Source organism: Salmo salar, chromosome ssa16, assembly GCF_905237065.1.
Source record: "Salmo salar chromosome ssa16, Ssal_v3.1, whole genome shotgun sequence".
Taxonomy (NCBI): Eukaryota; Metazoa; Chordata; class Actinopteri; order Salmoniformes; family Salmonidae; genus Salmo; species Salmo salar.
The window spans coordinates 22,641,876-22,658,041 of NC_059457.1; the positions used below are offsets into that span (position 1 = coordinate 22,641,876).

General features: G+C 42.6%; 1 protein-coding gene across 2 annotated transcripts; it reads right to left on the minus strand.

Moving 5' to 3' along the window:
- Window positions 1-309: 309 nt before the first annotated feature.
- Window positions 310-13,914, minus strand: LOC106573380 (kelch domain-containing protein 10). 2 transcript variants are annotated; one of them, XM_014148383.2, is made up of 10 exons: window positions 13,655-13,914; window positions 12,644-12,736; window positions 10,333-10,554; window positions 10,027-10,181; window positions 8,051-8,199; window positions 7,864-7,948; window positions 7,708-7,774; window positions 7,558-7,605; window positions 3,116-3,255; window positions 310-3,041 (listed from the first exon to the last, which is right to left on the minus strand). In XM_014148383.2, the coding sequence occupies exons 1-10, from the start codon at window positions 13,746-13,748 to the stop codon at window positions 2,832-2,834; spliced, it is 1,263 nt and encodes a 420-aa protein (XP_014003858.1). In that variant the 5' UTR covers window positions 13,749-13,914; the 3' UTR covers window positions 310-2,831. The 2 variants fall into 2 exon arrangements, with proteins under 2 accessions (XP_014003858.1, XP_014003859.1); XM_014148384.2 differs by lacking the exon at window positions 12,644-12,736 and having other exon boundaries at window positions 13,655-13,913.
- Between the last annotated feature and the right edge of the window lie 2,252 nt (window positions 13,915-16,166).

The window sequence follows — 16,166 nt, forward strand, 5'->3', positions numbered from 1 at the left end:
ATACCATTCAATCAGCTTCTTGATATGCCACACCTGTCAGGTGGATGGATTATCTTAGCAAATGATAAATGCTCACTAATAGGGCTGTAAACAAATTTGTGCACAACATTTTAGAGAAATAAGCTTTTTGTGCATATGGGACAATTCTGGGTACTTTTATTTCAGCTCATGAAACCAACACTTTACATGTTGCATTTATATTTTTGTTCAGTATAATACAAAGCCAAAATAAGTTTCGTTTGAAAGGGAGTCAGTTAAATCAAATACATAGTACCTGGATTTTCAGGCCAAATAATACACCAGTCAAAGTTTAAAAAAAAGTGCTTACAGTACATTTATTAAAACAATGAAATTAAAAAACCTAGTGGAGTCATGACAGCGTCATCATGATTGCCTTTAAATTGTGCAGAGTCAGGTTCAGTTAGTCCATCCACATCAGTACAGCATGTGTAAAGGGACTACATTCACAGGTTGACATGGAGGAGTTCCAATATCTTTTACTTCCATAGATTACCAACAAAACAATACAGACCACTGGATGCAGTGTCCCATACAGAAGCCCAGTTTCCCAAAAAGTATAGTTATAGCAAAGGCAAATTTCCCAGTCCAAAATAAACCCTTAGGCACTATCCCTTGATACTTCTCATGATCCTAAAAGATTTGAGTGGGTGTAAGAAACATGTCAGAAGCCAAACCTAGTCTTCCAGATCTACAAGTAGTAGCCAGGGTGCTAGAGGATTGGCATTGATTTCAGACTGAGCACCTATGTTCTGTGTAGAAACTACAGGATAAACAAAGAGGACCAGAGGTGCCAGGTGAGTTACAGTCTGACAGGGAAAATGTGTGGGATATTAAAGAGATTAAACCCAACATTGTTGAAAAGTTAAAAAGGCAGAGTTGTGATTTCATTGGTTTTTCCACCAGACACATGTCCAGTTTGGTTTAATGTTAAAACGACCTGAAGACACTGGTGCACATCTTTAAAAGCACAAATAGGATAAATGCAGAAGGGGGTAGCTGCAGCCCAATATGACGCCCAGAGTATGGGTGAGTGGGCATGTCTAAAGAATAGTAGTGGGCGTGTGGAAAGGAAAGTAGTGCTCTGCTATAGGTTACACCAGAGTTTCCTGGGGACCCCAAGAGGTTTTGCCCCAGCGCTACTCAGCTGATTCAAATAAATCAACAAATGATGATTTGGTTATTTGAGTCAGCCGTGTAGTGCTGGAGCAATACAACACCAGGTGCACGAGTCATTCGCACTGGCTTAAGCTGACATGCAAAACGGTCGAGTGGCAACAAATCTGCCCAATTAGCCGATTCGCTTTCCATACACCCACTCCTTTCGACACACCCACTCTCCGGTCACCATATTGGGCAGCACCATACCAAATGAGTCTGTCCAACCAAATTCACAAGTTAAGGGTTCACTGTGCGTGATCGACATTCAGAAACCCAAACAAAAAGAGAACTGTAATGGACAGAATGGTTTGACCAAAGGTCAGTAAACAGAATAGGAGGAAGGAGGACTCATTAGTAAAGCATGGGGGAACAGAGACTGGTGGAGGGCGATATGGACATTTCCATATTTTCAGTGACTAGGAGTAAAGTTAAAATACAGTTGTGACACTGGAAAAAAATGATCTGAAAAAGGCACTAAATGAAATAAATGGCATGCTCTTGTTTTCACTTTGTAGCTACAGTACAGTTTCACACAGCTCCCTCTGTGCGTGTGATCAGTGTGTCTAAGACCAGAAGTTGTAAGACTCAGGCTCTAGAGAGTCACAGTGCTGTCACAGGGGGCTGACATAGTCACACTGGCTCAAGAGGTGAACTATACAGAACAAGATTTGCCATGTCTGTCCTAAATCAATGCCTTGCCCCACCAGCCTGCTAAATGAGAGCTATTCATCTTAGACCGGTCAGCGGACATAGCAGCTGCTTCTTCTTTACCAGTGGGCTTCCTTACAGAAAACAACAAGACACCATGTCTATCAGCATCATGTACCCGGTCTGTCTCCCTCAGGAACCTATACATCACAGTATCAAAAGAGACTATTTCCAAAAAAATATATGTCCCTTTAGGCATTAAGGAAATAATCCACCACTGATTTTCCTTTTGAACAGCATGTGTGTGGTGGGGGGGGTGGGGGGAATAATGAGTAGAGATGAGGGCTCTCCATAGTGGTTTTCAGTCTATGGAGCTACGTTTGCGTCGCGTTCCAGAAATTCAGCCGCACAAAAAAATAATAAAAAAAAATACCTAGAACTACGTATAGAGCTAAGCAAACTAACCTCCATCGGCTACGTTGCAGATCTTTTGCGTAGACTGTAGAGCCCTTTGGAGTGCCTTGAAACAATACTCAAGATAACGGGTATGATTAGTGTGGTCAGCTGCATGCAAACATATAAAAGGATGAAATAAGTAGCATTCAGTGAACTCCAATTTCTACTAAAACTCCACTGTCTCCTAGTTAAGCTAATGAAATATGAAGGCAAACAAACCCTGAAATACACCAGGTCCCAGGGACTCCAACAAATCTCAAACATTCCACTTGGGATTTCAAACTCAGTCAAAGTGCACACATTAAAACCTTTATTTTTTAAAAAGGCATCCAATGTTTGTTTTTGAGGATGACCTGACGTTATGTCCACAATGTACATCAGTTCTCTTCCCTCAGTCCATTCCCAGACATGCCAACACACCTGTTCATTGTTCCGTTGCTCAGTGGTGGCAGGAAAGGGAGTCAACTCAGTTCCATCCACAATCCGTTGGCCTTCACCGCTGTCCTTGCTTTGACCTGTTCCCACGTCAGCCGTGAGGGCCTGGTAGTCTACTTGAGGCGTTGGATGAGGGTGTGTGTGAGGCCCAGGCTGAGTAGCTGCAGGGAGGAGAGCTGGGCCAGGCGAGGGAAGGCCTTGAGCAGCCTCTCCCAGGTCAGCTCCAGCAGGCTGGGCACCACTAGCCACACCTTGTACAGAGACCCAGTCCTCCTGTTCTCTGACATGTTCACCACTCCACCATGCACATACATACAGCCAGCCTGGGAGAGGGAGGAGAGAGAGAGACTTGATTGAAAATCATACATCCAGAAAAGTGTGTGTGTGATGTACTGACCGGTGTGACTGCAGCACAGTGGAAGTAAGCAGGCTCAGGCATGACGGTGGGTAGCTTGGTCCACTGGAAGGTCTGCAGATTGATCTTCCACAGGTCAGCTAGGATCAGCTCCCCATTGTAACCCCCACATAGAAACACCTCTAAGGGGGGAGAGAGAGGGATGAACACCGACTCCCAGTCCATAGCCTAGACTAGGGTAGCAAAGGGACGGCATGTTATTGGTAACTTTCAAAGTTTACCAGTAAACTACCAGAATTTTGGTAACAAGGATTTTATGGAATTTGATCACATTTATGTAATTATTTCTGGCCCTCTGTGTGGCCTTATCACATGTAAAATACACTGATTGTACAAAACATTAAGACATCTGCTCCATCATGACAGACTGACCAGGTGAAAGCTATGATCCCTTATTGGTCACCTGTTAAATCCACTTCAATCAGTATAGATGAAGAGGAGACAGGTTAAAGAAGGATTTTTAAGCCTAGAGGCATGGATTGTGTGTGTCAGAGAGTGAATGAGCAAAACAAAAGATTTAAGTGCCTTTGAACAGGGTATGGTAGTAGGTCCCAGGCGCACCGGTTTGTGTCAAGAACTGCAACGCTACTGGGTTTTTCACACTCAACAGTTTCTAGTGTGTATCAAGAATGGTCCGCCACCCAAAGGACATCCAGCCAACTTGACAGCTATGGGAAGCATTGGTTTGGCGCCCCCTCTGGCTCGTGCGGTGGGGGAGAACTTCGTGGGCTATACTCAGCCTTGTCTCAGGGTAGTAGTCTGGTTGGTGGTCTGTAGATATCCCTCTAGTGGTGTGAGGGCTGTGCTTTGGCAAAGTGGGTGGGGTTATATCCTGCCTGGTTGGCCCTGTCCAAGGGTATCATAGGATGGAGCCAGTGTCCCCCGACCCACCCGTCTCAGCCTCCAGTATCTAGGCTGCAATAGTTTGTGTGCCGGGGGACTAGAGTCAGTCTGTTATATCTGGAGTAATTCTCCTGTCTTATCTGGTGTCGTGTGAGAATTTAAGTATGCTCCCACTAATTCTCCCTCCCTCTAAGAGGATGTGAGCCGTAAGATCATGCCTCAGGACTACCTGGCCTGATGACTCCTGGCTGTCCCCAGTCCGCCTGGTCGTGCTGCTGCTCCAGTTTCAACTGTTCTGCCTGCGGCTAGGGAACCCTGACCTGTTTACCGGACAAGCTACTGGTCAGGGACCTGCTGTTTGACTCTCTACCGCACATGCTGTCTCGACCTCTGAATCCTAATGTTTGGTACTCATTGTATATCAAATAAGATTTAAAAATGACAAAGCTGTAAAACATTATCTTAAATATAAAACGTCAACTTAGTGAATACCATTGTGTTTAACATGGTTTCAGCACAAAATATCCTTTATTTAATTTTTTTTTTTTACTTCTTTTACCGTCAATACATCTTTATTGTATATGTTTTGGTGCCAAACTGGTGGCGGTTCTGAAGTCCAGAGTTGCTGAGTTAATTTTAAATTCCATTATTGATTTAATGCTTTTCATTAGCCTATTTTCTCATGAACCATGGGCTATCCCCTAGAAACTAAATGCACAATATGGACACATAAAAATATATACTATATTGTGCCTTTAGAAAGTATTCATATCCCTTGACTTATACCACATTTTGTTGCGGCACAGCCTGAATTCAAAATGGATTAAATAGATTTTTTCCCCTCACCCATTTACTTACACGCACAATACCCCATAATGGTTGTTGATCATTGCTAGACAGCAATTTAAGTCATGCCATAGATTTAAGCTGATTTACAGTAACAGTCAAAAGTTTGGACACACCTACTCATTCAAGGGTTTCTTTATTTTGACTAGTTTCTACATTGTAGAATAGTGATGATATAACATATGGAATCATGTAGTAACCAAAACTGTTATATTTTATATTTGGGATTCTTCAAAGTAGCCACCCTTTGCCTCTGACAGCTTTGCAAACACTTGGCATTCTCTTAACCAGCTTCACCTGGAATACTTTTCCAACAGTCTTGAAGGAGTTCCCACATATGCTGAGCACTTGTTGGCTGCTTTTCCTTCACTCAACTCATCCCAATTGGGTTGAAGTCAGGGGATTGTGGAGGCCAGGTCATCTGATGCAGCACTCCGTCACTCTCCTTCCTGGTCAAATAGCCCTTACACAGCCTGGAGGTATGTTTTGGGTCATTGCCCTGTTGAAAAACAAATGGTGGGACTAAGCGCAAACCAGATGAGATGGCATATCACTGCAGAATGCTGTGGTAGCCATGCTGGTTAAGTGTGCCTTGAATTCTAAATAAATCACCGACAGTGTCACCAGCAAAGCACCCCCACACAATCACACCTCCTCCTCCTCCTCGCTTCACGCTGGGAACCACACATGCGGAGAGCATCTGTTCACCTACTCTGCGTCTCATAAAGACACGACAATTAATACCAAAAATCTCACATTTTGAATCATCAGACCAAAGGACAGATTTCCACCGGTCTAAAGTCCATTGCTCGTGTTTCTTGGCCCAAGCAAGTCTCTTCTTATTATTGGTGTCCTTTAATAGGGGTTTCTTGCAGCAATTTGACCATGAAGGCTTGATTCATGCAGTCTCCTCTGAACAGTTGATGTTGAGATGTGTCTGCTATTTGAACTATGTGAAGAATTTATTTGGTCTGCAATTTGAGGCTGGTAACTAATTACCTTACCTTCTGCAGCAGAAGTAACTCTGGGTCTTCCTTTCCTGTGGCGGTCCTCATGGAAGCCAGTTTCATCATAGCTCTTGATGGTTTTTGCGACTGCACTTGAAGAAACTTTGAAAGTTCTTGACATTTTCCATATTGACTGACTTTCATGTCTTAAAGTAATGATGGACTGTTGTTTCTCTTTGCTTATTTGAGCTGTTCTTGCCAGAATATGGACTTGGTCTTTTACCAAATAGGGCCGTCTTCTGTATACCCCCCTACCTTGTCACAACACAACTGATCTGCTCAAACGCATTGAAGAAATTCCACAAATTAGCATTCCAGGTGACTACCTCATGAAGCTGGTTGAGAGAACGCCTAGAGTGTGCAAAGCTGTCAAGGAAAAGGGTGGCTAATATATTTTGATAAATGTAACACCTTTTTGGTTATTACATGATTCCATTTGTTATTTCATAGCGTTGATGTCTTCATTATTCTACAAAGTAGAAAATAGTAAAAATAAAAACCCTGGAATGAGTAGGTGTGTACAAACTTTTGACTGTAACTAGGTCACATTTAATGTCATCTTTGTAAGCAACTCCATTGTACATTTGGGTTATTAGGTTTATTGTCCTGCTGAAAGCTGAAATGGTCTCCCAACAGGTTTTCCTCTAGGATTTTGCCTGTGCTTAGCTCGATTCCGTTTCTTTTTATCCTAAAAAAACATCTTAGTCCTTGTCGATGACAAGCATACCCATAACATGATGCAGCCACCACCATGCTTAGAAATATGAAGAGTGGTACTCAGTGGCGTTGTGTTTGCCCCAAACATAAGGCTTTGTATTCAGGACAAATTTTTCTGTTTTACTTTAGTGCCTTATTGTAACAGGATGCAAGCTTTGGAACATTTTTATTCTGTACAGCCTTCCTTCTTTTCACTGTCATTTATGTTAGTATTGTGGAGTAACTACAGCATTACCTCCCATAAAGTCACTATTGGCCTCACGGTGAAATCCCTGAGAGGTTTCCTTCCTCTCCGGCAACTGAGTTAGGAAGGGCGTCTCTATCTTGGTAGTGATGGGGTGTATTGATACACAATCCAAAGGGTCATTAGAAACTACATCATGCTCAAAGGGATATTCAATGCCTGCTTTTTATTTTTACCCATCTACCAATAGGTGCTGTTCTTTGCGAGGCACTGGAAAACCTCCCTGGTCTTGAATCTGTGTTTGAAATTCACTGCTCGACTGAGGGACCTTACAGATGTATGTATATGCATGTGTGGGTTAGTCATTCAAAAATCATTATTGCACACAGAGTGAGTCCATGGAACTTATTATGGGACTTTAGCACATTTTCACTCCTGAACTTATTTAGGGTTGCCATAACAAAGGAGTTGCACACTTATTGACTAAAGACATATCAGCTTTTCATTGTTAATTAATTTGTACAATTTCTAAAACACATATTCCACTTTGACATTATGGGGTATTGAGTGTAGGCCAGTAACAAAATCTCAATTGAATCCAATTAAAATTTAGGCTGTAACAGGTCAAATGTGGAAAAAGGTCAAGGGGCAGGAATAGTTTCTGAAGGCACTACATAGGATTTAAAATCATTTTTGCAAGTTAATCAAGTATAAATTACCAAAGTTACCATAAATTACCTGTTATTTACCAATATTACTGAAAATTCTGGTAACCCTAGCCTGGACACACAGAGCTGATTCCTAGTAAACAGATGTAAAGTTCTTACCCTGCCTGACCTGGACACAACTGTGACACCGTCGTGCTGCAGGATACCCTGACAACAGAACACACATCAGTTTACTGATCTGTGGACACACACACACGCGCGTGCACAGTAATGTGTATATGAACAACATTAGACCCTTATGCAACCAACCTATTTTTTCATGAGGTTTCGTGATAATCTCCTCCCAAGAGTTAGTCTCTAGGTTGTAGGCGTGTATCTGAGGGGGGAACAGAACGTAAACCCCCATGTTAAAATATGTCAGTAAAACAACCATCATACATAGTGTTCTCTCATCCTGTACTGTACTTTGTCTAGGGGATATGATGTCCAGGAAGTCCCGCCTCCTAGGATGTATATTCTCTGTCCATCATGGGCCACCTCATGTCTGTACCTGAAAGAGAGATTAAGATGTGTGTGTGTGTGTGTGTGTGTGTGTGTGTGTGTGTGGGGGGTAACTACCAGAGGATTAAGAGGTATATAAGGGGCGACTGACCTTTCCTCTGGCAGGTCTGTAGGGGGGTTGTTGGGCTTGAGGTGGGTCCACTCCCTGGTAGTCAGGTCCAGCCTGTGTAGGTCTGTGCTGTAAACGTAGCCTGTCGTCCCTCCAAACACATACAGATAGCCATTAATGATGGCCATGGCCTGGAAGGAGGGAGGAATGAGAAGGAGAGAGCATGGTTGTGGGGAATTTCCTTACTGTCAAGCCAAGGGATTCAGAATTAAGTGATTTGTTACAGTAGGTCAGACTAACAATGTAAATAATTGTGTCAGTTATTTACTTTGACTGAGCCAATCTTTTCAGATCAGAGGTTAGGAAAGACAAAGGAAGGAAGTCATATATAGTGCATTCGGAAAGTATTCAGACCCCTTAACTTTTTCCACATTGTTACGTTACAGACTTATCCTAAGATTGATTAAATAAACCCACAATACCCCAGAGTGACAAAGCGAATATGTTTCTCAATTCCTTTGCAAATGTATTAAAATTAACATAAATACCTTATTTACGTAAGTATTCAGACACTTTGCTATAAGACTCAAAATTGAGTTCAGATGCATCCTGTTTCCATTGATCATCCTTGATATGTTTCTACAACTTGATTGGAGACCACCTGTAGTAAATTCAATTGATTGGACATGATTAGGAAAGGCACACACCTGTCTATGTAAGGTCCCACAGTTGACAGTGCATGTCAGAGCAAAAACCAAGCCATGCGGTCGAAGGAATTGTCGTAGAGTTCCGAGATATGATTGTGTCAAGTTACAGATCTGGGGAAGGGTACCAAAAGATTTCTGCAGCATTGAAGGTCCCCAAGAAGACAGTGGCCTCCATCATTCTTAAATTGAAGTTTGGAACCACCAAGACTCTTCCTAGAACTGTCCGCCTGGCCAAACTGAGAAATCGGGGAGAAAGGTCATTGACAGAGCTCTAGAATTCCTCTGTGGAGATGGGAGAACCTTCCAGAAGGACAACCATCTCTGCAGCACTCCACCAATCAGGCCTTTATGGTAGAGTTGCCAGACGGAAGCCATTCATCAGTAAAAAGGCACAATGACAGCCCGCTTGGAGTTTGCCAAAAGGTACCTAAAGACTCCAAGACCATCAGAAACAAGATTCGCTGGTCTGATGAAATCAAGATTGAACTCTTTGGCCTGAATGCCAAGCGTCACATCTGAAGGTAACATGGCACCATCCCTACAGTGAAGCAAGTTGGTGGCAGCATCATGATGTTTTTCAGCAGCAGGGACTGAGAGAGTAGTCAGAATCGAGGGAAAGAAACAGAGCAAAGTACTGAGATCCTTGATGAAAACCTGCTCTAGAGCGCTCAGGAACTCAGACTGGGGAGAAGGTTCACCTTCCAACAGGACAACAACCCTTAGCACAAAGCCAAGACAACGCAGGAGTGGCTTTGGGACAAGTCTCTGAACGTCCTTGAGTGGCCCAGCCAGAGCCCCGACTTCAACCCGATCGAACATCTCTGGAGAGACCTGAAAATAACTGTGCAGCGATGCTCCCCATCCAACCTGACAGAGCTTGAGAGGATCTGCAGAGAAGAATGGGAGAAACTCCCCAAATACAGGTGAGCCAAGCTTGTAGCGACATACCCAAGAAGACTGGAGGCTGTAATCGCTGCCAAAGGTGCATCAACAGAGTAAAAGGTCTGAATACTTATGTAAATGTTTCTGTTTTGCATTTGTAATAAATTTGCTAACATTACTAAACTTGTTTTTGCTTTGTCATTATAGGGCATTGTGTGTAGATTAAAGAGGGGAAAAAAGCAATTTAATCAATTTTAGAATAAGGCTGTAACATAAAAAAAGGTAAATGCTTCTGAATACTTTCTGAATGCACTGTAGGAGTAATGGAAAATGCCATAGCCCAGGTTTAAAGCTAACCGTTAACTCTCCACAGACCACACGATGTGTCAGTGGGACAACTCAGGTGGTGAACAGATGAGAGCTCTTTACCTGCCCGTAGATTCGGTTGGGTTTCTTCCCTCGGCAGTTGAGCAGTTTCCAGCGTTTGTAGTGAACATTGCAGACATGGACGTCGTTCCCGTTGCTTTCTCCAAAAGGAATCCCAGTGCCCCCGAACACCAATAGATTGTTTCCGTGTAAGACAGCTGAGACATACAGAGAAAAACACTAAACAAACTGTTCAACGGTCTGTTCTCAGTCTGACCAGGAACGGATAATAAATGGTTAAGCAAGTTCATTTTGCAATGGATCTATGGGTACATAAAAGGACAGACAATCTTCGACTTATTCCCTTACCTGACATGGAAGCCAGCTCGGTGGGCATGTAGCCCTCTGTGTGGACCTGTTGCCAGGTAGCCGTGGCGAAGTGAAACCTCCACAGCTCCCTGAAAAGAGGGTAGTCCTCGTTCTCCGAGCCACCTGCCTCCTCAAAGTCAGGGTTGTATCCTCCAAACACATACAGGTTGGCACTGTCGGCCACACACCGGTGCCCGCTGCGGGCTGGGGGGGCACAGTGACCTGAGGGGGGAGGTGAGTAAAGAGCGGGGTTTCATGGATGGAAGAGGGAGAAAGGGTGGGGGAAGGAGACAGGGTTACAGGGGAATTTTCCTTCCTCTTGCACTTCTTTAGTGCCTTTTGTGGATCTCTGCGATAACTTTAAGCAATAGCGCCACCTTGTCTCTTTCTGCCATATGGTTTTCACCTATTTAGTCCAGCCAGACTCATGAGGGCAGGAACAACAGAGCAGAAGGGGATGCTATTTGGAATGGAGCTTGCAACATTGAAATCTAGGCAATCTAAAATGTGTATCCTACCCTTGTTGACTTGACCGCCCCTACATGATTTGCATGGGCTGAAGAGCCATAGATGTGTAGGCCTAGTCTGTTATTTCCCAGCTGTGTGTCACAGACAGCCGATCTAGAGACATAAGTTAGTATAATAAACTGAAGTGAAGTAATCCAGCGGGTTTCCATCAGATTTCTACCCAGAGCCATTATATAATCTGCTGCACAGATTACCAAGAACATGGCTGCATAAGCAGACAGCTTTCAACAAGCAAACGCTAAAACATTTCTGATTATGTAAGAATCTAGATAAATAGGCCTAGCCATCACATAAGCATGTGGTTAAAGTACTCCCTATATGACAGGCTTAGGAGAAAGTCTGCATGTTAAATGAATAATGAACCATATCTTGACATACTTCGTAACATTTTCACTGTGGAGGTGGTCGACTTCACTGTCTGTAATGATTAAATGTCCAGCCATCAGTATGATGAGCTTTGAGTAAACAGCAAAGGACTAAACAACAGCCCTATGGAATCATTGAGCCTCAAGATATTTTGTTGGTCATTTCAACAGAGGAATGCTTTTAGTGGAATAAGAGATCAAATAGTCAAATGGATCTACTTTCAGACACTGAGGAAAATAGGAGGCACAGGTCAAGGGCTCTACACTGACTATCTAATTTAAATACAAAAATTAAATAAATATATATATTTTTTTTTTACAAGGAGCAGGTGCACAAAGAAAAATATTTGAGGTAACAAGCAATTTTATTTGTAGTAATGGTGCAAGCATGACAGTCATGAATCTGCGCTCAGTGCATTCTGGCACTCAGGGGCAGATGTACAGTGAAGTAATCATTGCAACCATTATCATTTGAGTGATTTTTTTTCCCCTCCTAGGCGCACAGAGGTCTATTGCTTCCTATAACAATTATGACAATCGTTATAGGAGCAACAACATGACCGACTCACAGAGAGAAAAATAGAACAGAGAAAGCGAGACCTCAGAACACTCCATGACAAACGTACATCCAAACCCAGAGACACTGAGGGAGAGAAAGCCTCCCAGGGTCCAATAGAGAAGGCTGAAGAGGATGAGTGAGAAGAGGAAAGGAGGAACCAGGGCCAATCAGAGTAAGAGAGACTGTTGCTAAGAGGGATAAAAGTGATAAAAGAGAACAGGAAGGAAGAGAAGAGGTGGAGTGGACCGAGAACCATTACAAGGGAGAGGAAGAGGCTGTTTAGATAGGAAGAGAGGAGGAAGCAGAGTGGTACAAGTGGATTTCCTTGAGTCATAGGAAACGAGAGGAGGGAGACTGGACAAGGGAGTGAGAGAGGAGGTGGAAGAGCAGATAGGACATTAGTACTTGGCCAACTGTAGAAGACATAGTTGCCATTGAGGGGATTCCATTAATGCCCCGTTCTGGCCGACAGCAAAGTCGGCTCAAAACAAAAGTGACGTACAGTAGGTGAAGCATGTGGAGTAATATGTAAGAATCTTTATTTCTATGCAAAAATGACTGCGCTTGATAAAAATGCTTAATCTGCATTCCCAATGAAACCTAGTTTGAAAATTCAAACATATTTCATGGAAAAGAGATGTTTCTGAACAATGCTTCATGATGCCTTGTTGACAAGATGTGGCGCTGATTACTGTTCAATTTTAGCAGGGCGCACCCTGCTATCCCGGTTCAACCCGGGCCAGCTTAAATTGAACCCCTCATTCTTTAGCAGAGTCTGAGGGCACTAGAGTTGCGTTAGTATTGGTCGGTGAAGAGAGAGGTGGTCTTGGCTGCAGTCCCGGGTGTTACAGTTACCCACCTTCTCTCAGAAACCTATTAGGGATGCGGAAGTTGGGGCACGAAGGGGAGAAGATCCGCCGAGCCTGAAGCCATCTTACTCTCTTCTTAGAGCCTGCCAGTCATCACCAACCACAATCACCAGCCATGATACAGACATGTGCACACACACAGACACAATTAGCGGAGAACAAAACCACAAAAACATTACAAAAGCAGACAGACCGACATTCCACCCCAAACATAGGCTTTTGGTGGAGTTCAGCTCAAGCCTGCTTAGTGTCTAACCAAATAGGCTAGACAAATGGCTTGTCCATTGTTGTATGACAAACACATACAGGTACCCTAATATTTATATATTTCTTAATTCCATTATTTTACTTTAGACTTGTGTGTACTGTTAGATACTACTGCACTGTTGGAGCTAGGAACACAAGCATTTCGCTACACCCGCAATAACATCTGTGTATGTGACCAATAACATTTGATTTGAGAAAGAGACAGCCTTGGTGGTGCAGCTACCACATAGGTGGCTGACACTACCCAGCCCCTCAGAACCTACAGTATCTTTGACTCGAGTCAAAGATACTTTTCCAACCTTACATCAGTACTTGAGTTGTTTCAAAACTGTGGTTGCCACTGATTGGTCAATACTACAATATTTCCTATGGAAATACATTTAGATCTACTCAGCAAAGTCAGTAGTACAAATGACTGGCAATGGATTGCACAGAGGGATAATGTATGCTTCCCACCATTAGTCAGTCTTCTTTGCATGACAGTTGACTTCCGTATCAAGCTGAGCTAACGTTAAGTTAACGTTAGCTGGATAAAATACTTGGCTAAAGTCAAAGCTAAAGTTAATCGCCTGTCTCTAATATTGTAATTCGAAGATCTGCCTTCCTAAACAATTACGCTGACTAGTTTTTTTAGATTGCCTGCCAGTTAGTTACTGTAGCTAGCTAATTCTAGCTAGGTAGTTTTACATGGATAGCAGCTAGATAGGAAAATAACAGTTCAGCTAGCTACAAACCTGAGTCTCTGATGGGAGGCCTCCCCGATAGTTTCTCGAATTTGTTGAGTTGATACAAGCCGCGACTACATTCACCATCTTCAACAGAGGACATTTTGAAAAGGTAACTAACAGTAAATAAAAACTTTCATCGATTGAAATGATGTCGCAACAAACTGTGATAAGGACAAAAAAAACGAAACACTAGTTAGCTAGACATGCATTTACGTCAACCTGAAACGTCGTCCACGCCAGCTGAAATGCTCCAGCCAATCAGATAATCGGGAAGGCATTCAAGAGTTACAGTATTCTAAAACGTTGGGAAATGGGTTATAAACTGATTGAAAACAAACTTCCAAGCAGATTGGTTGTAAATGTAGTCCTGGTTAACAGAGCAGACGTTTCGAGGGAAGTTACTTTATAATGGATAGCCAAAGAGATATGAGGACATAGAATTAGGAATGAGATTGAATTTATTTGGATCCCCATTAGCCGATGCCAATGGCGGCAGCTAGTCTTACTGGTGTCGGACCAGTCGCAGTCGCGTTTATGTTGAGGGAGGACACATTTTTTTTCATGAGCATGGCCTATTTCTCTTACAGCATATTGGATGACTATCGTTTATATTCCATTAACCCAGTTCATGTAACATTGATAGTTTTAGGCTTCTACATGATACAAAAATGTTCCCAGTACCCATATTGAGGTTACTACAACCTAGCCTATCATTGAAAGTCTACAGCGTAGGTGAACTCAGGTCGAGAGCAAATTTTGAGCTGACACATTCAATACCGCCTTGCACACTCTTGCCTGCATCTAGCTGATCTGGGGTGTAATCATTAGTCTAACAGTTGCAAATGAGAGTTTCTTTTGGACAAATTCAGGTATGTTTACCCCGTTTAGTTCTGTTTAAAAACGTTTTTCAACAGAATCGGCGGAATGAATATACCCCTGATCACACTTAAATTCTGTTCACTTTCATGGCAGCTACGTTGTATTCCTTCTGGCATCTCTTCTTCTCACCTTTTCTCTTCATTCATGGACTTCAATGCACAACACATTAGCTGTATGTGACCAGGCAAAAAAAACTTTCCAAGCCAAACCATATCATTACCGCTACACACAGCCTACATCGTTGTCACCATATTAGCTAAAGTAACTTCATAGTCAACAAAGCTAATAGAACTAACTGTTAGTAAACCCGCTACAATCATGCATTAACGTTACAATGTATAGTCAGTAAGCAGTTTAGTATTTACACTGGTGGGCCCTGGTGGCAATTCATTTGTAAAACCAAAAGCTTACACTACATTGGCTTGGAAGATTTCCAGTGTTGTGTTGAATAATCATAGCCAGATAGCTAACATAGCATCCTTCTGTTTGAGCAGGGTGTTTGAGTAGGCTAACCTAGCTAGCTGCATTTACTAGCTAAGCAAGTGAAACTGAAAGTGAAAAAAAAACAATATCTCTCTCTTGCTTCTCCTTCATTTTTGAAGAAAATAATTTGATCAAGACTGTTCAACTATTGTCTTTCTCTCTCTTTGAGTCAACTACTCACCACATTTTATGCACTGTAATGCTTGATAGCAGGTAGCCTAGTGGTTAGAGCGTTGGACTAGTAACTGAAAGGTTGCAAAAATGAATTCCCGAGCTGACAAGGTAAAAATCTGTCGTTCTGCCCCTGAACGAGGCAGTTAACCCACTGTTCCTAGGCCGTCATTGAAAATAAGAATTTGTTCTTAACTGACTTGCCTTGTTAAATAAAAGTAAAAAATAGCTGTGGCTTATGCTTTCAGTATTATATTCATTCTTTGATCCTTTGATTGGGTGGACAACATGTCAGTTCCTGCTGCAAGAGCTCTGATAGGTTGGAGGACATCCTCCGGAAGTTATCATAATTACTGTGTAAGTCTATGGAAGGGGGTGAGAACCATGAGCCTCCTAGATTTTGTATTGAAGTCAATGTACCCAGAAGAGGACGGAAGCTAGCTGTCCTCCGCCTTCACCATGGTGCTACCCTAGAGACTGCTGTTGAGCCTACTGTAGACCTTCATTGCAAAACAGTGTTTTAATCCATTTTTTGGTGACGTGAATATGTTTACTATCGTTTTATCTAAAAATGATATGTTTTTAAATGTTTTAATATTTACATTTTTATGAAATTCACTGAAGAGGATGGTCCTCCCCTTCTTCCTCCGAGGAGCCTCCACTGAGTCCAACACATAACGAAAAATACATTACAGACAAAATATTTTTAACAAAGCAAATTTGAGGAAAGCACTTCTGAAGTTCCATCAACACACTGACTGTAGTACTTGCACTGGGAAAGCACTCAACCACTGCTATTCTTCCAGGATGCCTACAAGGCCTTCCCCCACCCTCCCTTTGGCAAATAAGATCACAAATCCATTTTGCTCCTCCGTTCCTATAGGCAGCAACTCAAACAGGAAGTACCCGTGCTTAGGTCTATTCAACGCTGGTCTGAACAATCGGAATCCATGCTTCAAGATTGTTTGATCACGCGGACTGGGAT